A 26,009-nucleotide genomic window follows, 5' to 3' on the forward strand; every position below is an offset into this window, starting at 1 on the left:
CGAACAACATGCCGAATGGACCGCTCAGGATTGGCATCACGTTCTCTTCACCTATGAATGTCACATATGCCTTCAACTTGAAACGTCCCCTTAGAAAAATTATGAATTACTGTGCTGGTAAACCTCACGTTATTTGATTTACAAACAGCTGAGCAAAACTCAACGCAGTCAAACAGTTTTCTCTTTACTTATTCTGATCATCACTAAACTGACACACAATATTTTTAGCGCAATGCAATCTAACTTTCAATAATCCGTACAAAAGAATGGTCCTGACTAATTGTAACCTATACCTTTCATGAATCACTTACCTCAAAAAAATTCTTCGTTACTCGAACTACAGCAGTGCAGCGAGCGCCAGCACTGCCAGCTAAATAAAAGATTCTAAATACTGAAGGCATAGTTAGCAAATGAAAGATTTTGATGGAGAACAGACAATGTATTTACGTTAATAATGACATCCATCTTTACAAATTTCCTGTTTCTGGCGGACACACGTCCAGATCGTCTGCTTATAGGTGACCTCTCAGAACTCTGACATCTCTCTCTCCACATCCACCACTGCTGGCGGCTCAACTCCAACTGCGCAATGCTAAGCGCTGTTCACATCCAACTGCCCAACACTACACAAGCGAATATTCCAACAATGAGTCCAACCAGCCATAGACTGCACACAGCACAGTCAGTGATTTTCATATAGAGCGCTATGTGGCGTTACCAACATAAAAACCTAAACATCCAACATACAAACCGGACAATCGTCGGAGACACACTGTCCAGCGAGTGCAACAAGATGGAAGTTCCGTGCTGTTTTGTGGTGTCATTATTTGGGGCCGACGTACGCTGCACGATACGTGAATGCCATCCCCCGACGGATGGTGGAACCATATCGAAGGCGTATTGGCGAGGCATTCGTCTTTATGGACTACGATTCGCGCCCCATCGTGCACATCTTGTGAATGACTTCCTTCAGGATAACGATATCGCTCGACTAGTGGCCAATTTGTTCTCTAGACGTGAACCCTATCGGACATGCCTGGGATAGATTGAAAAGGGTTGTTTATGGACGACGTGACAAACCAACCACTCTGAGGGATCTACGCCGAATCGTGGTTGAGGAGTGGGGCAATCTGCACCTTGATGTAGTTGTGGATAGTATGCCACGACGAAAACAGGCATGCACCTATGCAAGAGGACATGCTACTGGGAATTATAGGTACCGGTGTGTATGGCAATCTGGACCACCACCTCTGAAGGTCCCGCTGTATGGTGGTACAACAAGCAATGTGTGGTTTTCATGAGCAATTAAATGGGGCGGAAATGATGTTTATGTTTATCACTATTCCAGTTTTCTTTACAGGTTTCGAAACTCTTGGAATCGAGGTGATGCAAAGCTTTTTTTGCTGTGTTTATTTGAACACTAGAATATGAGTTTGCGTTTCCGTTCTTTTACCAGTCTTATATCAGGGAGTCACTTGCGGTTTTTTTTCCTTCTTCAGTCGTTTGAGCTTTCTCGCTGGGCGAGCTGCTTTTTAACGCTAGGGACGCCTATTTGTATGTCCTCCATACGGGAATGTGCTTGCGACGGTCAAACGATGGTATGTCCGTGCGGTTCTCCTGCATGCGTGATTTTGTTTGAAGCGCAAAATTGAAAAATTCAGCGTTTCTCATGCTATTTTATATTACCGCACTAGATTGGTCTATAAGTGACTGGGTGGAAAACTTCGTCGCGCCTTGTAGTTTTACTTGGGAATTGAATTTTGTATGACTTTCGGAAAGATGTTTCGGTTACGTTTCAGGATGGACGTTGTTGCAAGCTTTCGGCATCAACGTTTTTGTAGACAACCAAAATTTTCTACTGGCTTTTGCCTGTTGACATTTCTGCTTTTCTTTTCGAAATGTTTTCTTAGCAGTTCCCGAATTCTCTTATTAAACTGCTTTGCTTTTTCTCGTCCTTATTTCACTTGCTCGGTACGTACTTCTCCAGTAGCGCGATTTTCAATCAGTTTCAACTTTACCCATAATACCTCTGCGTACATCATATTGGGGCTAAACGATGCCCACTCACTGTCTAGATTGATGCTAGGATCTGCTTATCTGCTATTTCCAGCATAAAAACTAGCTCTTCTAGCCTCATTGATGGATTTTTTAACTTTAGTAATCACTATGCCTGTGATAAAGTCGTGATGGCTGAGGGATGCCTCTAAACTGACGCTTTCGATTAGATCAGAGCGGTCTGCAGCCATGAGGTCCAAAATATTTCTTGCTTGTGTGCTGTTGAACTTGCTGCTCGCAACAATTTTCAGAGAAAACGGTCAGAACTACTTCACAAGCCTGTCTGTCCGTACCGCCCGCAATGAATCCATAGAAGACCCAGTCTGTACTCGGTAGGTTAAAGTATACTCCAGATAATATTGTGTGATCGTGATACTTCCGTGCAGCTAAGTACAAAGTATCTCTGAATGATTCGACAATTTGAAAAGTGGCTTCCATTACCTCATCATATATTTTGTCTTTTTGTATATGCGATTCTTTCATTTTCTACAATCTGCTCTAACCAGTTTTATGTCGGTAATAACTCTTCAGCAACCTCTTTGCTAGATAACTGACACACTTAATTCTTTGGCAAGTAGGTTCGGCTCTCAACCAATAGTATTCGTTCGCGGATGTAGAACATGTGATCTTACTTGCACGAATGTAGTTACTCATGATCGCGGTTGTTTCTTGTCTGGAGCTGGCATCGTAGAGACGAAGAGGCACTTTGTGCTGTGTTTCTGATGTTGAAGGAAGTAGCTTTTGGTTGGACGAGGTCCACGGCATTGAGCAGACACTGCAATGATAAGGATTGCGAGCGGCCAAATAGGTTTAGTTACCTATCATGGTTAGCTTTACCTGACGAGATTAGTTTGGGGACGTTTGTTTGCATTAATCCGCACTTACTTAGCCGATCTCGAGATTGTGCACAGTGCAACAGATGCTCAAACGTTGCTATTACTAAATGCTAGGAAACTGATTAACACTGATTGCTTTATTCAATTCTGCGCTGTTGAAAATTCATCGATGTTTTCAATGAATCAGGACTTCTTGCTTGAGATGATGTTGCTATGGTTTGTGAAGTAGACTGTAGGTTGCGCTATCTCTGTGGGGTTTTAAAGTTTTTCTGTTACCTTTACAGTCAATATATTTTTTTTGTTAAATTCACATCTTGCGAACTCATTTGCCAGAACCATTTTGTTGTTTGTATTTGATCTATACGAATGTGCCAGGATGGTGGTTCACCATCTTGTTGTGTTATGAAGGACAAATACACCAGTGATAGTTACTACTACGAACTGCCACTCAACTACAGACCTAGTACTGAGAATTACAAACAATAATGGCTAGAATCTCCTTGCATGATGACTGGGTTACAGGAGTAGGTATAAAAGTAGGTCGCCATATGCTGGGCTGTTGTGTGCTGCTGTGAGTCATCATGTTGTGTCGCCTCACATACACTCCTGGAAATGGAAAAAAGAACACGTTGACACAGGTGTGTCAGATCCACCATACTTGCTCCGGACACTGCGAGAGGGCTGTACAAGCAATGATCACACGCACGGCACAGCGGACACACCAGGAACCGCGGTGTTGGCCGTCGAATGGCGCTAGCTGCGCAGCATTTGTGCCCCGCCGCCGTCAGTGTCAGCCAGTTTGCCGTGGCATACGGAGCTCCATCGCAGTCTTTAACACTGGTAGCATGCCGCGACAGCGTGGACGTGAACCGTATGTGCAGTTGACGGACTTTGAGCGTGGGCGTATAGTGGGCATGCGGGAGGCCGGATGGACGTACCGCCGAATTGCTCAACACGTGGGGCGTGAGGTCTCCACAGTACATCGATGTAGTCACCAGTGGTCGGCGGAAGGCGCACGTGCCCGTCGACCTGGGACCGGACCGCAGCGACGCACGGATGCACGCCAAGACCGTAGGATCCTACGCAGTGCCGTAGGGGACCACACCGCCACTTCCCAGCAAATTAGGGACACTGTTGCTCCTGGGGTATCGGCGAGGACCATTCGCAACCGTCTCCATGAAGCTGGGCTACGGTCCCGCACACCGTTAGGCCGTCTTCCGTTCACGCCCCAACATCGTGCAGCCCGCCTCCAGTGGTGTCGCGACAGACGTGAATGGAGGGACGAATGGAGACGTGTCGTCTTCAGCGATGAGAGTCGCTTCTGCCTTGGTGCCAATGATGGTCGTATGCGTGTTTGGCGCCGTGCAGGTGAGCGCCACAATCAGGACTGCATACGACCGAGGCACACAGGGCCAACACCCGGCATCATGGTGTGGAGAGCGATCTCCTACACTGGCCGTACACCTCTGGTGATCGTCGAGGGGACACTGAATAGTGCACGGTACATCCAAACCGTCATCGACCCCATCGTTCTACCATTCCTAGACCGGAAAGGGAACTTGCTGTTCCAACAGGACAATGCACGTCCGCATGTATCCCGTGCCACCCAACGTGCTCTAGAAGGTGTAAGTCAACTACCCTGGCCAGCAAGATCTCCGGATCTGTCCCCCATTGAGCATGTTTGGGACTGGATGAAGCGTCGTCTCACGCGGTCTGCACGTCCAGCACGAACGCTGGTCCAACTGAGGCGCCAGGTGGAAATGGCATGGCAAGCCGTTCCACAGGACTACATCCAGCATCTCTACGATCGTCTCCATGGGAGAATAGCAGCCTGCATTGCTGCGAAAGGTGGATATACACTGTACTAGTGCCGACATTGTGCATGCTCTGTTACCTGTGTCTATGTGCCTGTGGTTCTGTCAGTGTGATCATGTGATGTATCTGACCCCAGGAATGTGTCAATTAATTTTCCCCTTCCTGGGACAATGAATTCTCGGTGTTCTTATTTCAATTTCCAGGAGTGTATCTGATGATACGTTATGTGCGACGCTAATTATGGTTGCAGTTCATCTCGTTGATACCTAATTATTTTCTATGTTTTGAATGTACTCGTACACAACAGGGGAGACAGCCACATTGTACAGCTGTATGCTATAAGCGGGAAGTTGACACACGTTCAAAGTAGTCTATTGCATTTACGATCCTATTCATTTTATGTGCTACATGCCCATCGTAGATACGCAGGCGTACTTTTTTTGTTCGTTGCGCTAAATTGTGAAACTGAAGCCAGTGTAACCATTTATACTTATTTTCGAGTCAGATCGTGTTACTAAATTTGTTCTTTTGGGTATTAGAAATTTACATTCCACATAATTCGTAATGTATCAGGGCTTATCTATCGTGAGGGTAGGCTATAAACGTTTCAAACTGTTAATGTGACGTGAGGTTGCATGTGAAACCGAACAGTGATTAATGTGAAGACATCTACGCCAGTTACATCCACATAACTTCACAGTGAGACTCAGTTTTGCCCTCGATAGACAATATGTTTGTAGATTACGACTAACTCTACTCCTTTTATGATATATAACCCATTTTTTTATATACAGTCCATGCCTCATTAAATATTTTGCAAATTGCTACTTCGTTTTCAAACAATTCTCTGTTCCGAGTATAAGTTGAGTGCAGCGGCTTCCCTTGAGGGTGGAAAACTCAGACGCTTCGACAATTCATCTGTTAAAATATTGATGTTTGAAGTGTATTTACTTTGAAGGGGATTCCATTTAGCTCCCTGCATACTGAGTGGTGAGCGTTCACCAGAGAATTTCAGACTACGCTTAACCCAAAAGAAAGTACACTGCACGTGTACTCTGCTACCCACGTAGCTACTTTCTCCATACAGTGCACCCCTGACTTATCAAGTAGAATTTTACAGTTCTCTACACCACAGCACAGTTAAAAAATCTCCAGCCAAGACGTCGCATAATCGATGGAGCCCCTGGTTGAGAACCTTCATCAGCTCCAAAGGACCCGAATGAGCAAATCATATGGTTCCTCCCTGTGACCAAGGCCTGCAGTTTCACCCTCTCTGCTAGCCGCCTTTAGGAACTAAGGATGGCCTTAGAACTCAAGCGACAGACGTCAGTGGTGGTGAGATGGATACAACTTACCACTTCGGTAACCATCGGCAGGGTCTCCTCCATATCTTGGATAAGGCAGAAACAGCGGTTCCATGCTGTTCTTTCCATCCTTGAAAACTATTTGCTTAAGAGGCTCCGTAATGGGTCTATTATTGGAGTTCCCTATAACCGGAAAATCTCCCTGTGTTCCTGCTCGGACCCTGCAGATACAGCGGTCTCTTATCCACACATCCACACTCTGCTTATACTGACACGAATGCGGTACACTGTTACTTACCCTACTCTGGAAGGTGCACAGCTAGCAGAGCCCATGAGCCAAATAAATGACATTTGAGATGCCCCGTACGTTGCACCAGTTTCTCCACCACCACTACAGCCCGAGGCAGGAGCGTACTGGCAGCCGACTGAGACCAACAGCGTTTCAGCTGTTCAACTGTGGTGTCAATGACTGTACCGAGGTGTATAAACGAGCTCCTTTCAGACGGCCAGAACTTGGACGGGTGACCATACAGGTACACTGCGGACTGTCGACGTTTATTCCCTTTGCGTTTAAGGTAGATGGGACAGGAGAGGTGGTGTCGTGGAGTCCCTGATCGCCAGTCTTTGCGACATACTGGATTCAATTCCAAACCTCTCCACAGTATCTCATGAAATGAGGTGATGTGTCACTGTTGATGGTGATCCATCCGTAGGATGGGTACGTTAAGCTCGGCGGCCTCCTTGGTACTCTTCGAGAGGAGTAGGCTATTTGTCGGTACGGGTTTCATCCTCTCCCTTCTCTCATCATCTCCAACTCACACACATACACACCCATCATAGTCACCTACACTTGCGAACATAGCTCTCATACTACGCGAAGGAAAGGTACCTATGGTCACAAAGGACTGGGAAATCCTTTCCAATGAGGCGTCTGAACCTGCCCTTTTGGGTTTCCCAGGCATTCACGCCATACAACTTTACTTACTTTTTAATGAACTGCGCCCAGATCCTTTCCCACACACAGCTTGCTCACTTCCAGTCCATTCTAACAGTAAGTTCGACTGGAAGCAAGTAATAAAAACTTAGCCGTGCTCCGGCTCGCCTTGGTGCCACTGACAGGTTGGCGTCGTGTATTCGGATTGTCACCTTTCGTTTTCTTAGTCTGTTCACTGGTGCCACTACTTTTGCTCGCTTTGTCTGTTCGTTAGTGGCAGCAGCAGCGCTTATCGATAGCAAGTACTGTGGTACTATCTTTGGAGCGATCTCTAGCATTTCAGGGTCGTCGTGTGTCAGGCAGTTCGCTTAGGACGGAGGAGCGGTGAGGTCCGCACAGCGCCAGTACTCGCCGGGACAGCTGGCGATACATGCACTGCCCGATGGAAGGATGTGGTCGACCGCGCCGCGGTCCGGATTCAGTGAGTTTAAGTTGAATGGATCGTTATATTCGAGTAGTGCAACCTTCACTTGTGTGTGTGTGTGTGTGTGTGTGTGTGTGTGTGTGTGTGTGTGTGTGTGTGTGTTTGTGCGTCCGTGTAAGTGACCTCACGGCGATAATCTGTCAGTCGACGATTCACACTGGCACATTTCCCTTGCCTGACCTGAGCGGGGACAACCGTTGATTGGTCGTTCGGTCAGTCATCTCATCGGACGACGTGTATTTGGACTTCTGACCGCTTCTGGGCCCTCTGTGTTTGTGTCGACTTGTGGTTCGTGCTTCTTATTCCACAGTGACTGCTTTTAGTACCTGAGTTGTTCGAGGAATTGTTTACGCTCGGGTCCGTGTGCACCCGGTGTGTTTGAATGCACAGTTATTTTAACTCCGTCTGCGTACTGCATTTGTGGAGTGGTTCCTTCTGCCTTTCGGTGTTTTAAAAGCCGGATTCTGTAGACGCAGTGCTGTCTGTCACTTCGCCCTCACCTCAATTGTTCAATCGTTGTACTGGTTATCACACGTTAGGTGCTTTTGGTAAGAGGATTGATCGGCGTTAAAACTGTCCCTTGTTTGAGATGCCGTCCTGTTAGGTGAGCATAACTCTTGGCTGCCTGTCTCACCGCTTACGCATCTGTAGGGACTTTTCTCAGGTCGATCCTTGGAGCACTGTCTGTGGATCACTCCGTTTTTTATTTGGTCCTTGTCAATTGCTTAAAAATAATAATTGTTTAAATTATTCCTATTGCTTGTGGCCTTCAGCTGACAAATAATTTGAATTCTTCTTAATAAGGCCTTTAGCCGCCAGTGTAGCTTGTGTTACTGTCAAGTTTTTTTAAAAGATTGATTTCAAAAAGTTATTTCCTTAAATAAAGTGTATGTGTTTACTGTTCAACCAACGGTAACTGATTAGGCCCCATCCACACCTCAGTTCCTGCTTTTTCTAAGTCCAACGTTTCAACAACGAACCCTGTTTCCTCTCTGAAACGAATTTGCGCCTCCAGGCTTCTTAAAATCACAAGCTCAAGCTACTACAGTGAAATTGTCACTGGCACTAGTTCACCACACAGTGCCGGACAAGGAACACATTTGGACAATAACTCAGCAGAGACCTCGGTGTGATGTAGCTGTGGCCTACAGCTAATAATGGAACATTCAGGGAGAACCAAATTCAATATCTGCATCATATTTTGATTACATGTCAACAAGATAGTTGGAGTCCAAACTGTATGTGGAACAAGACTGTCGTTCACAGTAGTCATCAAAATATTCTGGTTCAAATGATTCAAATGGTTCTGAGCACTATGGGACAACCTTCTTAGGTCATTAGTCCCCTAGAACTTAGAACTACTTAAACCTAACTAACCTAAGGACATCACACACATCCATGCACGAGGCAGGATTCGAACCTGCGAACCTGCGGTCGCGTGGTTCCAGAGTGTAGCGCCTAGAACCGCTCAGCCACCCTGGCCGACAAATGTTCTGGAGGAAACACAGAATCTTAAACACAGTTTTGCAGCTAGAGGTGTTACAGTAACAGAAGCGTTTGTTTCTCATTACGTGGTTTATTAATAAATTGAACTGTACAAAATATTATTAACCCTGTTGCTGCTGTGGACGTGTATATACTACTGGTACGCTCTTCGCAGGTGCTGTGGACCTGTATACATGTGCTGCTAGGTTTTTCCTATAGAGCTATGGACGTCTGTATGCGTCCTGAGCCACCGATTTGTCACTGCTGCGGACGAATTACTTCCATATTTTTCTGAATAAAATAGATTAGAGTATTCATCATACGACATATGTGCCTCACTGAGCGATGTTGTTTGCAAAAACCAACGTTTCGATATCTTGAATCGTTTATGATATATGATGATTGTTATGACCACACGATTCGCGATGCGCAAGGACGTGATTGGGTCCATCAGATATATCTCGAGAGTAAAATGCTCTCAATTTTAAATGTAACTGCGATATGTTATCTACATTTCATGCACGGCAATGTATGAGGTAAAATCAACTATACACGAAATTTATGCAATGCGTTTTTGCCTCTGCAAAATCTTTAAAAGTCGGGCATAGTTTTACTAAATTTGTTGCATCACAATAACTGCGGAATGTAACGAAAAGAAGCTCAGTCTTATATAAGGTGAAGATAACATACTGTAAGATATGCAATCATCAAATTTTTTCACCCAATAGTTTTCGAAAAATAGGATGAAAAGCATTTCGTATCGGCCGGAACGCAATCTGTCGGCACAAGCAGCAGCATCTGGAGAGCAGTACAGCCACAACAAAAGCCTCACAAGCTGCGACATCGTCGCGAAAAAACACAGTGGCCCGTATATGTAATAAGTTACCTTTAATTTACGTCTATGGTCGCAATCTTTTTTGTTTAACAGATTACCGGTTTCGGTCTTTAATGCCCATCATCAGATCTGTTTCATAAAAACAAAGTCCTAATGTACTGCAACTATAGTGGCATTAGGACTGTTTTTATGAAACAGATCTGATTATGGGCATTAAAAACGAAACCGGTAATCTGTTAAACAAAAAAGATTGCGACCATACACGTAAGTTAAAGGAAACTTATTACAACAAAAGCCGCCGTCAGGAATGTAGAGAGCGCGTCTGTAGCAGCGAAAGGGTTAATGGCGAGTAATTGTTATAGTATATGTCTCAAATTGAGACAGTAGTCATGGAGAATCGACGGCGTGTGCGGGCCGGTGTCGTCGGCGAGAGAGCTGCAGCAGGCGAGCGACGCTGCTCGCTGCTGTTAGTAGTGGTAGTGGCGGCCGTGGCTGTAGTGCGGCTGGTGGTGGTAGGATCGGTGGGCCCGCTCCCTGCGGCGGCGCGCCTGCCGCTCCATCTTGCGCCGGTAGGCGAACAGCGGTCGGAAGATGAGCGCCCCCGCCGCCTCCATGTCCTCACCCTCCGGATCCCCGTCCGCTAGCGCGTCCGCGTCCTCGTACTCCTCCTCATAGTCCTGCAGCACTGCGCCTGGACCCAAGTCCTCAACCGTCGCTATCACCGGCGCCTCTGTCGCTGGGGCAGGGGGCGCCTCTGGTGACGCCACGGGGCTCGCGGAGAGGATCGCCGCGCAGGTGGCCGCCACCACCACCGTCAGACAGAACACCTGTGGAATGGTAGTTGCTTTGTCAACCAGTATAACCTGCTGCATCGCTCTTGTTCTAACTTCGAAACTAATTCTTCTCATCTAACAGTTGCTAGCAAACCAAACGAATCTTGTGCAAAGGGGAACACTAGCGTTTCAGATCCGTTCAGTAGTACAAGGGTCACTCCGAAAGAAATGCACACTATTTTTGTAAAAATACAGTTTTCATTCTGAATGATTGAAAGTTGTACAGTGTTGTTGTGTACGTAGTTCCGCATAGTGAGCGCGTACACAACTTTCCCAATAGAGCACGCCCCGCTAAGCACAACAGCGCAGGCGCAGGGCTCGTCCGTCTCCGCACTAAGAGATGGCGCTGCCATAGAGACGGATCAAATTCTGCTTCCGCCGATCCGCGTATTAATATGTAACGCAGCCAATGAGTTTGCTGCTAACATAGAACCTTTTCCCCTCGCGGATCACACTCGCGCAGTGATACCTGAACGCCCGAGGTATTATAACGAGTCTACAGACCTCCGATTACTTAGACTGCATTAGTCTATAGTCAAGTTGCAGTCTGCGCCTAATAAGATTATCATATTCCTGTACATAGCCATGAAGAGAAATGTATAGACACTTTGTTAAGTATCAGAGATATGCGAGAATAAGATTAACGCGCCAAGACCAAAGGAACTTCAGATTGGCAATTGTAAATAGCATCCAGAACCAAATTAAGTTATTTTTATGCTTGTTATTATTTTAATAAATGTGTGTGAAAATTAATCAAGTTCTGTTTAAAGTTGGTCACCGTCAATCTGCTACTCTAAGAGTGCAAGTGGCATTTCTATCGTCTGACCTAACGGCAGAAGATAAACACGTCACGATAAGACCACGAGACATATTGCTGACACTCGCCTACTTCGTTGGAGCGACAAGTCAAATAATTTGCTGGTGTGTGTACGGAAGGTCTTGCAGTACGCACACCACAAGTGTGTAGATAGATCCTTCTTGCTTGTTTTCAAACTTAGTTCAATCTGTTCCCGTGAGTGGCGCCCTCACAGTATGTCTTCAAGATGTCTGCTATACTTGACGTTCGTCAGAATCAACGTGCTCTCATAGAATTCCAGTGCTGTGAAAACGAGACAGTCGGAAACATCCACAAGAGATTGAAAAAGGTGTATGGAGATGCTGCTGTAGAACGCAGTACAGTTAGTCGGTGGGCAAGCAGGTTACGTGATGAAAGCGGGCACGACAATATTGAGGGTTGTCCTCGCAGCGGCAGGCCTCGTACTGCACACACTCCAGACAATGTGCAGAGAGTTAACGAATTGGTGACTGCTGACAGACGCATCACAGTGAACCAATTGTCACGCTACATTGGGGTAGGGGAAGGAAGTGGCTGCAGAACACTGGAAGTGTTGGCGTTAAATAAGGTTTGTGGCAGGTGGTTTCCGAGGATGTATACAGTGAACTTTTGGAACAGTACGAGAATGGTGGAGATGAATTTCTTGGAAAAATTGTGATAGATGATGAAACATGGCTCCATCATTTTGCACCAGAGAAGAAGAGGCAATCAATGGAGTGGTATCATGCAAATTCACCGAAGAAAAAAATTCAAAACCACACCTTCTGCTGGAAAAGTTATGGCAACGGTGTTTTGCGATTCCGAAGGTTCAGATGGCTCTGAGCACTATGGGACTTAACATCTGAGGTCATCAGTCCCGTAGAACTTAGAGTTACTTAAACCTAACTAACCTACGGACATTACAAACATCCATGCCAGAGGCAGGATTCGAACCTGCTACCGTAGCAGTCGCGCAGTTCCGGATTGAAGCGCCTAGAACCGCTCAGCCACCACGGCCGGAAATTCCGAAGGACTCTTGCTTGTGGGCTTTATGCCAAGTGGAACCACCAGTAATTCCGATGCATATGTGACGACACTGAAAAAACTTCAAGCTCGACTGAGTCGTGTTTGACCACATCGGCAAAAGCTGGATGTTTTGCTGTTGCACGACAATGCACGGCCACATGTAAAAAAAAAATTAATAATAATAACATGGAAGCGATCAGAAAACTCGGATGGACAACACTGAAACACCCATCTTACAGTCCTGACCTGGTCCATGTGACTGTCATCTCTTTGGGAAACTGAAACACTCTCTTCGTGGAACAAGGTTTGAAGATGAGGACTCCCTTGTGCACGCTGCCGAACAGTGGCTCCTACAAGTTGGGCCAGAATTTTACCGTGCGGGTATACAGGCGCTGGTTCCAAGACGGCTTAAGGCAGTTGACAGGGATGTAAATTATGCGGAGAAATGAAAATATTGTTCCTAAAGGACCTATCTACACACTGTAAAACTTTCAAACATGTAGAATAAAAGACGGATTTAAAAAAAGATAGTGTGCATTTCTTTTGGAGTGACCCTTGTAATTTAGATTTGACAGCTAATAAGATAGCATAGAGGTGAGGCTCACGCCGCATTAGACTAATGGGACCGCATCTGTAGCTGAAATAACTAATCTCGAACTACTAGCTAACTAATGTGGAACTACAAAAACTTCAACTTGCACTATGTAGTTGCTGCTGTCTTCAGTCTGATGACTAGTCTGATCCAGCTCTGCACGCTACTCTATCCTGTGGAAGCCTCTTCGTCTCTGTACTACTACTACAGCCTACGTTATTTTAGATCTGCTAACTGCATTCATGTCTAGTTCTGCCACTACTATTTGTACCTCCCACATTTCCCTCTGTTTCGAAACTGATTCCCCCTTGAGACCTCAGGATGTATCCTATCAACCTATCCCTCCTTTTGTTCAAGTACTGCTATAAATTTCTTTGTTTTCCAATTCGATTCAGTATTTCCACATCAGTTAGTCCATCTCATCATCTAATGTTGAGCGTTCTTCTGTAGCATCATATTTCAAAAGCTTTTCTGCTGTTCGTGTTTGAACTGCTTCTCGTCACACTCACTTCTATATTAGAAAGACTACACTCCATGCAGACACCTTCAGAACACCCATTTGTCTAGGTAACATATTTGAGCGATTGACAATGCAGGATCACAGATTAACGTAAGCACGACACAAGCCAATGCAAATGTGAACTGCTGGGACATTACTAACCGGTTAACTGCATGGATGTTGAAAGTAAGCATGTGAAAGTGTACGCATTATGTTGTACACGTGTAGGATGTCAGTGTGTGGGATGGAGTTCCATGCCTGTTGCACTTCATCGGTCAATAAAGATACGGTTAATGCTGGCTGTGCACGACGCTGGAGTTGTCGTCCAGCCATGTTCAATATGTGATCGATTGGAGACAGACTTGGTGATCGAGTAGGCCAAGGTAATATGTTGACACTTTATAGAGCATGTTGGGCTACAACAGCGATATGTGGGAGAGCGTTGTCTTGTTGGAAAACACTCACCGGATTGGTGTTCATGAATGGTAGCAAAATAGGTCGTATTACCAGACCGACGTACAAATTTTCATTCAAGGTGCGTGGGATAACGACGAGAGTGCTCCTGCTGTCATATGAAATCCCACTCCAGACTATAACTGTAAGTGTAAGTGTAGTGTGTCTAACAAGCAGACAGGTTGGTTGTTGGCCCTCAACTAGCCACCTTCTAACCAATTCACTGTCAACATTGGCACTGGGGCACAACCAGAAAACACCCTGGGCTCCAGTGAGCTCTCGATTGACACCACTGAAGTCGCAAATGGTGGTGGTGTGGGGTCAGTGAAATGTACACTACAAAAGGGTTTGGCTCGGAGCTTTCTTTGAAGTAACCGATTTGTAAAAGTTTGTTTTGTCATTGTGGTGCCAATTGCTACACAAATTGCTGCTGCAGATGCAGTAGGATGCGCCAGAGTCATATGTTGGACTCCCCTGTCGGCAGTGCCATGTGGTTGTCCGGAGTCCGGTCTTCCTGCGACCGTACATTCTCGTTACCACGACTGCCAGAAATCATATAGAGTGGCTGCATTCGTGCCAAGTCTTCCTACAATATCGCTTAAGGAACGCTCAGCTTCTGGCTGCATTTGTGGCACGTCTTCGTACAATATCGCATAAGGAACGCCCAGCTTCTGTAGCCCTATGACAGGACCACATTCAAATTCAGTGAGGCGTTGATACTGACATTTCTGTCGCCTTAAAGGCGTTCTGGATTAACATCAGCTCACCTCGTCCATTATGAAAGATAGGTAACGACCAGTGCATTTAAAGCAAACCTGATTTGCGTCGTCATAGTGGTGCTACTAGCGCCGATCTTAAGCGACTGTCGCGAAATGTGAATATACATCTTTAAGATGTAGAGACACGCCTACCAAGTTTCATTTACGTCGCACATCTCCTCCTTGGTGTTGCGATTTCTTTTGCGTCGGTGTTTATCCTGTCTACGTAACCCATCATCAGTTACTCTGCTGCCCAAATCGTGAAACTCAACAACTTTTACTTTTTCATTTTCTAATCTATTTCCCTCAGAATCGCCTGTTCTAATTCCACTACATTCCATTACTCTTCGTTTACTTTTACTGAACTTCATCTAATTTCTTTTGAAGACCCTATCCATTTCGTTCAAAAGCTCTCCCAAATCTCTTGTTATCTATGTTTGAATTAAAATGTCATCGTCAAATCTCAAAGCTTATATTTCTTTTCCTTGAACTTCCAAATTTCCTTCACTTGCCACTCAGTGTACGAATTGAATAACATGGGAAGTATGTTACAATTTAGCACCATACCTTGTTTAGATCGAGCTAGTGATTATAGTTCGATTACGGAAATGGGCAACATCGGCAATTTTCCTTAATAAGCGCGCACCGTACCTAAATCGACACGTCTCTATCTACAGCCACACTCTACAGACTACTTTTAAGTGAATGGCAGACGGTAATTCCCATGTTATTACTTATTAGGCTTTTTCCCGGTCCACTCGTATACGAAGAATGGAAAGATGGACTGCTTAATGAGTATAATCTTGTCTTCGCAATCGCTACTGGACCTACTCGTAGAGAGCTGTGCTATTTAACCGCAGCAGCAATAGCTGTCGGTTTTCATTCTAAATTTCTTTTACCTTTGTTGAAGTTCATCTTCATATTCCTTTTAAAGACACTATCCATTTCGCTCAAATGCTCTTCCAAACCTCTTTTTATCTCTGACAGAATTACAATGTCAACGGCAATTTGGATCACTATGGGTTTGCTCAACGAGGTAGGAAAGTCCTGTCAGTTCTTACTGCACTTGCGAAATTATAGTTAGACATTTTGCAGCATAAAATAAACATGCCGCACAAACAAAATCAAAGCCAACAGCGAAAATGTAACATACACATTACGTTATCTGCCGCCCGCGTCGTTTACAAATTACTGTGGTATATAGTACCTGTAGTAGCAGGGCGATACGGAAACGGTGAACAAAAAAGAGAACGCACTCAAGCTCACTGGTTACTGCTACGATGTCCATCGTATAAACAAACAGCTGACAACCACTTTGTTCGTTTGATACAGGTATATGTTTCAATTTCCAGAAGCTCTCTATCATAGGAGGTCGTTAGATGGCTGCTGTAATCTTGTTTCCTTTCTTATTTTTTATTATTATGGGACTTCATTACTTTAAATATTGACATTACATTGACGAAAATCAGCAGTGTTACATCATTAATACTTTTGCATCCCTCGTCTCCAGTTCTGTAAGGGCCTCGTGACCAAAGCTGTGGAGGCCGAGTTTGTGAGTTCGTGAAACGGCTTCTGGTGCAGTACACCGCTAAGGCAATTTCTCCCTGCCACTATTTTACAGCTATGCCCCAGGGTCAGGTGAAATGATACGAGAACGAAGGTTCTACAACACTCCAACAAATTAGTAACAAAGTCATACAAATGAGTTAATAAGTTTACTTATCTTTGTGACTAGTTGAATGATTAAGTCTGCAACACTGCATGTAATGTAACACATAACGGCCCTCAATGGCTAAGTACAAATAATCATAGGTAAACTTCACAGTACATAGCAAATGCAATTTACAACGGTATGTTTCCTGTCTAAGTCAGCTCTGGACTGTGATCTATAACCAAGTGGGCGAGAGCTGCTCGTTTGTCTACCGAGTAGCCTTCTGTCCGTTGTCGTCCGGTCATTGGGGGATTGTACCCGGCCGGAAATTGGCCGAGGCGAAGCCGATATCTTCATCCTCAGTGCCGCCTGTGGCGCTGGTGGAAATCACGCAACTGGCGAGTCTCTATGTTACTGGCACGAGCTCGCATCTCTGCGTCTGTGGTGCTTTTTCCCTGGCAAATACCTTGACCGAAGGTTACCAAACAGATAATTCAATATTTTCACAAGAATGGAATGTGATGTTTAAAATTTCATTTTTTCGAACTTATTTTCATTATTTTAAGTTCAGGAAAAAGCGATTCCTAGAGATCAGGATTGGTGTGAATACATGTTGCTGTGGGCATGTCTAACCTGTGCTGGAACTTCAGTTGGAGGTGGCAACAAAGCATGTACAAAAGATGCGCACGTGCAGCTTATCGCCATCTCTCGGGGCCTGAGATATGTCGAATCGTTGGCACGTGGAACGTGGGAGCATCATACTGACAAATCGCACGAGATGGCTTCAGGGCAACAGTGTTGCTGAAAGTGTAGGCGTAGCTTCTTACAGAAAATCTGCACTATGAGAAACTCGTAGAATTGGTCGACTACCTCTGAAGGATAGACGATAATAGGTGGCATAGGTTACAGGTAGAGAATCACAAGGCAGAGCTGGGAACAGATTACTGAAGGCTGTGTTGAGAAATAGAGTCCATTGGGACATTTAGTGGAGTTCTATAGTATTGCCCAACGAACGTCGCTTCTGTTTGTGTCGGTCAGAACGATACCAACGTGTGCGTGTCCGATCTGGTAAAAGGTTTCAGGAAGTAGCGGTTCGCGAGACTCATACTGTAAGTAGGCTGTTTAGGTTTTTATGTTGGTAACCCCACGTAGCGCTCTGTATGAAAATCATTGACTGTGCTGTGTGCAGTCTGTGGCTGGTTGGACTCATTGTTCGAATATTCGCTTGTGTAGTGTTGGGCATTTGGATGTGAACACACGTAGCGTTGGGCAGTTGGAGGTGAGACGCCAGCAGTTGTGTATGTAGGGAGAAAAAAAATGGCTCTGAGCACTATGGGACTCAACATCTTAGGTCATAAGTCCCCTAGAACTTAGAACTACTTAAACCTAACTAACCTAAGGACATCACACACACCCATGCCCGAGGCAGGATTCGAACCTGCGACCGTAGCAGCCCCGCGGTTCCGGACTGCAGCGCCAGAACCGCACGGCCACCGCGGCCGGCATGTAGGGAGAGAGATGGCATAGTTTTGAGATATTACTATGTGTGCACGATGTGGAAGCGTATCTGTCAGAAAAAGTGAATTTGTTTAATTGGATGTCACAAAATAATATATTTTTAACGCTATTAAGGTAAATACATTGTTTGTTCTCTATCAAAACATTTCATTTGCTAACTGTGCCTTTCAGTAGTTAATGGCTTCAGTAGTCAGAATCTTTTATTTAGCTGGCAGTATTCGCGCTCGCTGTATTGCAGTAGGTCGAGTAACGAAGATTTTCGTGAGGTAAGCGATTCACGTTAGTCAGGGCCATTCTTTTGTAGGGATTATTGAAAGCCAGACTGCGTTACGCTAAAAGTATTGTGTGTCAGTTTAGTGATGATCAGAATAAGTAAAGAGAGAAATGTCTGAGTACGTTCACTTTTGCTCAGCTGTTCGAAAATCCAATAACGTAGAAGTTTACCAGCACAGTCATTCTTAATTTTTCTAAGGTGACGTTTCATATTTCATAATTTTTCTAAGGGGGCGTTTCAATACCTCTCCGGCTCCTGCAATCATGATTTTAGGAGCTATTGTATGTGTCAACAGGACTAATTTGATAATGGCTGAAGGGAAGCTGAATGCTACCCATTATGTGGAAGTAACGATAAAACTTGTCGTGCCCTCAGTGACCAGGGTAGCAGGCGACATATTCCATCAGGATAATGCAAGGCTTCATTCCCCAGTTCACACCACAAACTCCTCTAGGAATATACGGAGTTTCTACTGACCGGTACGGTCTCTTGATTTGCCACCAGAGCACGTTTGTGTTTGATGTGACAGGAAGACGTATACTTTCATACTAGCCCCCGATCAGCAATCTTCAAGAACAGATGCAGTATTTGTTTCAGGTATGGCGAGAAGTTCCTGGATAAGAGACCTGCATCATTATTACAAAAAATACCAGAGCGAGTTAATGCCATTGTCTGTCATACCTCATTCTGATACTGATGATATGCTCATACTGTTTGATAAATAGGGGACTCCTGCTTCATTCTGTAACACTTACAATTTTTCAGTGTAATTAAAATCACCTCTCCTAATAGCGGATGCCATTATCACACAATACTATTTGCAACGTAATGCAATGTTTCAAATTCTGTTTACAGTTATTTTACTGTTCACAGTTACTAGGATAGGAGTGCTATAAGATTAAAGCAAGAGACACGGCATGAATTCAACTAATAATAGCACGTAGTTTTCAGCTGTAGCAACAACCCACCGGCGAGAAAATCGAATAACTTTCCCTTTGCTGCGCTTGAATTTCGGACAAGTTTCTGTTTTAATTCGTACTGTAATATTCTTTGTATTTTAATTTCTCATGATTAAGGGAGTTTATTTTTTATTTACTGTTGCTTTCATTTGTGCATGATGATGTATGTCGAAGAAAGTCCGAAACGTATTGTTAATGAGAAATAGCTTGTCGTCACTGTCTTGGCCAGCGGATTTTGAGAGAAAATACCACTGGACGCCTTCCATTTTCCAAAAATAATATGGTCGGAAGTATAGCTTTAGTGTACATGTAAGCATAAAATATTGGCAAGGAAATATTCGGAAAACAAGGGCTCCAAGGAAATATCATTGTACGAAATTTCAGTTTCACTTTTCTTGCATTGGAGGTAAGTACGAAGCTTAAACAATCGAATCAATAACAAATTAGTTCTATTATGATCTTTTTCCTGGAATCAAACGGACCTAGATCATGGTCACGTATGTGGAACATTATCCGTCTTATAATTTAAGTTAAATGTGACACTAATTGCAAAATCATTTATCTCATGTTAACGATCGCTGACAGAGTTATAATTTTCAGAAACGAAAAGATGAGTTGTTCTTATGATTTCCATTACGTATTTACCGACATTCAATAAAGATATAGTTACAAACATACCCAGAATTTGATAACAATATCAGGAAATGGATTAACGTAACCATTTCCTGTAACGTCTTAACATTTGTCACGGGAAAGGTAGATATGAAATGAAAACGAACTAAACCTCTTCAAGAACACACACGCATACCAGTTCTCAGTTTTTGCAATGAGCTGTATACGACTTACAGTGAGTTCAATGATCTTCAGCGAGTTTCGTGCGCGACGAGACAATTCCGCATGTTGCTGCCGATGTATACATTACTTCACTGCATTTTGGCCTTATGCAGCAACAGTGGTTCAATGTTCCAAAACCAGAAAGTCTTTGTTGCAAAGGTTTTATTTACAATGAACAGTATCGCGCGGTTAGAGCATCTTCAGTTTATCTGTAATTAGTAACAAAAGTCTTGTCACATAGCAATTTATTCATGAACCTGTTAGAACCTGTCACCTGGTCACTAAAAACAAAATTTTCTATCACACCATGAGTCAGCAGAGTCAAAATTTAGGTAGCGTTCTTTCTTACTTTTTCGTGACCGCTGAGTCTGCTCATCAGTTTTGCTGCCTTTTGTCTCCTACCACAGTGTTTTCTCGATCGGTTTTCTCATTGTCTTACAAAATTTTTAAGCTTTTGAGTTTTTTTGCGTTTTTCCTCCCCCCCCCCCCCCCCCACCTGCCTCCATATGTTTGCCATTTGCTATCATTTCCCCCCTGACACTCCTCCTTCTTCTCCATATTCATTTAGACTGACATTTCGGTGCATCTTAATAGTTGGCAGTTCACTGAAATAATTTTCTTTGTTAAAGTATTTTTGTTCTATCTTATAATTTTCAAATGACTCTATGTAGCATTCACTTAATTTTAATCCCTTTTTACTTGGCCAACCGAGTTGGCGCAGTGGTTAGCACACTGGACTCTCATTCGGGCGGACGACGGCTCAAACCCGCGTCCGGACATCCTCATTTAAGACCGAGCGAGGTGGCGCAGTGGTTAGCACACTGGACTCGCATTCGGAAGGACGACGGTTCAATTCCGCTTCTGGCCATCCTGATTTAGGTTCTCCGTGATTTCCCTATATCGCTCCAGGCAAATGCCGGGATGGTTCCTTTGAACGGGCACGGCCGACTTCCTTCCCTAATCCTATGAGACCGATAACCTCGCTGTTTGGACTCTTCCCCCAAACAACCAACCAACCAATCCTCATTTACGTTTCCTGCGATTTCCCTAACTCACTTCAGGCAAATGCCGGGATGGTTCCTTTCAAAGGGCACGGCCGCTTTCCTTCCCTAATCCGAGATTTTGCTCCGTCTCGTTAAATTTCGTTCTCACGTCAATCTACTGTGTGTCCCACTAGCTTCAGCGTATACGTTGTCTAGAGCAGTATTTGTTTGCCACTGTGAAACTACTTAAACCTAACTAACCTAAGGACATCACACATATCCACGCCTGAGGCAGGATTCGAACCTGCGACCGTAGCGGTCTCGCGGTTCCAGACTGTAGTGCCTAGAACCGCTCGGCCACTACGGCCGGCGGCTGATAAGGAACGAGCAAGTTCTGCGTGGAATAGACGTAAAAAGTAATGTACGGAAAACACTGACAACAAACAGGGAAAGGATGATAGGGCATGTGTTAAGACATTAGAGAATGACATTCGTTGTACTAGAGGAAGCTGTAGAGAGTAAAAATGCAGGGGAAGAGAATTAATGGAATTCATTCAATAAATAATTAAACGCGTTTGACCTGCAAAGGAGAGGAATTCGAGGAGGACCGCATCAAACCATTCAGAAGACTTATGAAAAAAAGAAAAGTATTTAATCCTCTGAAGACAGTGATTAAATTGTCAATAAAATCTTACGAAAATAATTTGTAATATGAGTCGGTATGAAAAGGTCACAGGTTCTTCGCGCTGGTTGCCGAAAGTCACTAGAATCTCCTCTAAACATTGCCTGAGCCAACAATATCGCACTTGGTTGCTTGACTTACCGAGAACTGACGCATGTCGCTGTGCTGGTAGAGCCGAGGTGCTGATGCTCCGGTGGCGATGGGCTTTCGCGCTGAAGACTGTCGATGCGGGCGGAGAGTTCTGTATTTAAGTGCTGCCGCGGCAGTTATCGTCAGCCATGCGGTTTCCGGCCGCTGCTGACTCAGGGCAGGCAGGAGCAGAGGTCGGCCGGGTCTTCCTTGCCGCTGGCGCTGCCTCTGACTGGCCCGCACGCGTTTCGGCAGCTCCGGGAATCGTCACGTGCGAAACCCACCAGCGGCGAGGAAAATTTAGCGGGCTCTGGGCTACCTGTACGCGACTCACGCTGCCATACATGCAAACTCTTTACCGAGGAGTGTCTGGACCCCTCCTTCTGCTTCGTAAAATTACGTATCTGAAATTTTTCAACTCAGGTTTAGGAAATTTTATAATGTTGTGAATAGGATTAATAAACGGATGCAATTTTGAAAAATAATACTTAAATGAGCTATACTGAACAAAAATCTTGTGCACAACGAAGTTTTCACCCCCATCTACGGAGGACATATTCAAGGCGGTTGTAGCTTTCTCGAAGGACCTATGCACACTCAGGGTCTCTGCTGACTGCAGTCACAGGCGTGACTCCAATACACAGGCGTGACGTCACATGTTCCGGAAACAAGAGTGCAATTGGTTTTTGTCGGGCCGGCCGTTGTGGTCGAGCAATTCTAGGCGCTTCAGTCCGGAACCGCGCTGCTGCTACGGTCGCAGGTTGGAATCCTGCCTCAGGCATGATTGTGTGTCCTTAGGTTAGTGAGGTTTAAGTAGTTCTAACTCTAGTGGACATATGAACTCAGATGTTAAGTCCCATGGTGCTCAGAGACATTTGCACCATTTGAAGCTTTGGTCGGTTGCTGTCGTCCGCTATTGCTATCACCCCTTGGTGGAAGACTGGTACACATCTTTTTCAGCACCGGAATCCAGAAAGCATTTACTTTCCCCTCTTTCTCTTTCCGGTTAAAATTGTTGGAGTGTTTGGTAATCTCTATGTACCTCTCCATAATATCTGCTTGTGGATGCTAGTACCTCAGTCTCATCAAATCGATTACGCTGATCTCCTGGCTACAAATCATATTCTGCAACAGCTGATCTCTCAGTTTCTCCTCTTCTGTAACTGTTCTTGTGTTCGTCTAGTCCTTTTCCGATCGTTCTTTTTAGTAGCAACCCACGTACACGTCTCCACAACTGGACGCGGTTTGCGGGTATCCTTGGCAGACTTCAGTTCTTTCTGTTATCTTCCGGGCTATTTTTTAGATTGCAGCGGTTTTGTCGAATCTTTATTACTCAGTTAGTAGTCTCTTTTGTGAACGGGGATAAAAGGTCGATTTTGCAGACGCTAGTACATCTCTGCGATATCTTTGTGGCTGTCTTGTAGCTGTTTATATCGCAGCGGACAAATATCCAGTCTTCGAGATGTTCCAGTTGCGATTCGAGCAACTCTAGTTTACATATGTTCCTTCCTCAATAAATTACAATTTACAAGTAAATAAATTAGAAATTATATAAACGTGACACTCTATTTCCACCCAAACAGTTTTCTTATCGACCTTAGCGTACTGAAACTGGGTTTACAAGATGCTTGCTGTCATAAATATCGTCGAACTTGTTTAGATGCTTGCATAAGCATCTCTTAACTCTTACTTTGGCTATAACATGGAAAATAGACAACGACGTAAGTACTTTACGTTCGATGAGGATAGTAGCTGAACCAATGAATTAAAATTTGTCTCACAGCCAGGACTTGAATACAAATCTCCTGTTTACTAGGCAACTTTTTCTAACCACCACACTACCATAGCACTGTGACTACCAACGCCCTTCCTAACATAAATTTACAGCTTCGGACAATTTTCCTCAGTCCGTGCTCCTATTGTAGCTATGATGCTGTAGTGATTAGCACATCTACGTAGTAGGTGGGAGACCTGGGTTCAATCCCTGGTTGTGGCACAAAATGTAATTATTTATTTCAGCTTCTATCCTTATCGAAGATAAAGTTGAGACTCACTTGTCTCCAGGAAAATTTAATTCCATCAGATCAACGTCATTACTCTTCATCAGCTCTACCATCTGGACCTTAAAGCGTCTATTTCGTTATCTAGCTCCGATGAATCAATATCTGCTATTTTTAGCAACAAAATAAGTTGTATAATTTTCAAGATAAGATACAGAATTTTCCTTTATGGCATTTCCTGACAGGAAATTGAAGTTAGGTGAAATGGTGTGATTAACGTGAGATCTGTTTCTCATTTCACTTACAACTCTAGCAATACTTCGAAGCACTCTAGTTCAGTCACCCTCCAGTCCTCAACGGATAGAAATCCGCAAAAATAAGAAACCTTCACACGAATAGCGTATTTGCTTCAGCATTCACTGACCGACTTTTGAGAACCTAGAATACCGTAGCGGAGTAGCGGCATGAGCTTCATTATTGAACATAAGATATTTGTATAGGCGGCAGCTATGTGAACCATGTACACTGTTGCCATAGCTTGTGAGCGGCAGACGTCTGTTTTGTAATAGCCGTTTCTTTGTGATGCTGCTTCCACGAAAGGGCACTGTGACGTCAGTGTGCGTTTACAGTCGCCTCTGCTCGTAGGCGGAAGATAGAAGGGCGAAGGGCAGGAGAACTCAGGGGCCTCCCCTGTTTAATTCCTCAACTACATTTCTTTTTTTCAGTTAGTTTGTGCGCCCTCTATGTGCCTGCATCCCCACTGAATAGCCCGGGATGGGGAAACCAACTGGTTACATCCATTACCGGTGTTTTTGTTCATGATGATCAGCATTTTTCGGTGTTTGTTTGGTCACGGTTGTAACAAGCGCTTTTATTTTTTACTAATAAGCAGATAAAAAATCTGAAACATTAATGAGCCACAGCAGCAGGACTAAAATTTCTCGTTTTTAAGTTATCTTTTTTAAAAAATGAATAATTTTTATTAGTAAAAGTTGCATTGCTTTGAAATATTGCGTTGTTACAGAAAGTATTACTTTACTAAAGATGTTGACAGGGACAAGCAACAAACGCGTGATACAGAATTGCCGGTACAGCATTGCCGAGACAATTGTCATGTTATCATGTGGTGTGGCCTATCAAATCGTTCGCGTGTACATTCAGCCTGCAAGACTTGCCCAAACTAGAGTAAACGGTTCTTTCTCATTATCGTCCTCGGACATCAGTTGTATTACACAGCGGCACCATCCCTATTCTGGAAGTATCTTGTTAAAGACGGTATCAGTGAAGTACAGTGATCCTTTTTCTGTAAAAAGCTAAAAACGCAAGGAGACACAACAAACTTACAACGAAAATAGAAAGCAGCTGGTCTGCAGCCTCTAACTGTACAACATTCATTTATCTGCTTTTAGTCTATAGAAACGGACAAAATAAAATTAAAAATAGAGTTCTTCAACTTTCACCTTTCAGCACCAACTATTCGTAATGTCCAAATAGTGGTATGATCGCCGATTACAAAACAATTTTTGAGCAGAGTTTATGAAAATTAGAATAAATAGGAGAATACTGGTGACCTTTTATAGTAGACAACCACTTACCGCTTTTCGAGAAAAGCGAATAGTGCACGGACGTCAGTTGCTTTTACTTGCCTATTTAGTTTAATATTTTATTCTATGTATCTTATAACAGAGGGAGTCACAATTTTTCAATGTTTGTTTGATTTCTACATTTATTACAGGAAATAATAGCAATAAAAGACCGAAAGTCGGTTATTTCAGAAACCGGTTGTTTCAGCGATGACCTTCATCCCTATCCTGTGTAGGTGTATGTGTTGTGCTTGCACACCCACTCAAAACTTGTGGATAATGCTATCTCATTATTTTCATTTTACGAGGCCATGACCAGATTTACAACATACCTTTTTAATGACAGTCACATGAGCATTTCACATTGCCATAACCAGTTTCCACCTGACAGTGATCACATTCAGAGAAAAAGAGGAAACTTTAGAATCATCGTTTAATCTACAAAATCTGCCAAGTAACTATCTACGTAATGATAAGTATGATGGTGTGTAAAGGCATATGCTGCAAGCAGTTTATAGTGTATTGCCAACAAAACTGACGACAACACTAGACAGATTCGGAGTGGCGTAGGTGGAGCGACATCCTCTCTTTGTCTACTGATATCCTGACAGATCTTATAGTTTAAGTAATACGATATGAAATTTTAACTTTATTTTAAAATTTATATGTTGGA

General features: G+C 44.0%; 1 protein-coding gene across 1 annotated transcript; it reads right to left on the reverse strand.

The window, feature by feature from the left end:
* Nucleotides 1-8,993: 8,993 nt before the first annotated feature.
* Nucleotides 8,994-21,843, reverse strand: LOC126266969 (uncharacterized). Its single transcript, XM_049971698.1, has 2 exons — nucleotides 21,766-21,843; nucleotides 8,994-10,575 (listed from the first exon to the last, which is right to left on the reverse strand). The coding sequence occupies exons 1-2, from the start codon at nucleotides 21,778-21,780 to the stop codon at nucleotides 10,216-10,218; spliced, it is 375 nt and encodes a 124-aa protein (XP_049827655.1). The 5' UTR covers nucleotides 21,781-21,843; the 3' UTR covers nucleotides 8,994-10,215.
* Nucleotides 21,844-26,009: the final 4,166 nt, after the last annotated feature.

This window comes from Schistocerca gregaria, chromosome 4, assembly GCF_023897955.1.
Source record: "Schistocerca gregaria isolate iqSchGreg1 chromosome 4, iqSchGreg1.2, whole genome shotgun sequence".
In the NCBI taxonomy this organism is placed as follows: domain Eukaryota; kingdom Metazoa; phylum Arthropoda; class Insecta; order Orthoptera; family Acrididae; genus Schistocerca; species Schistocerca gregaria.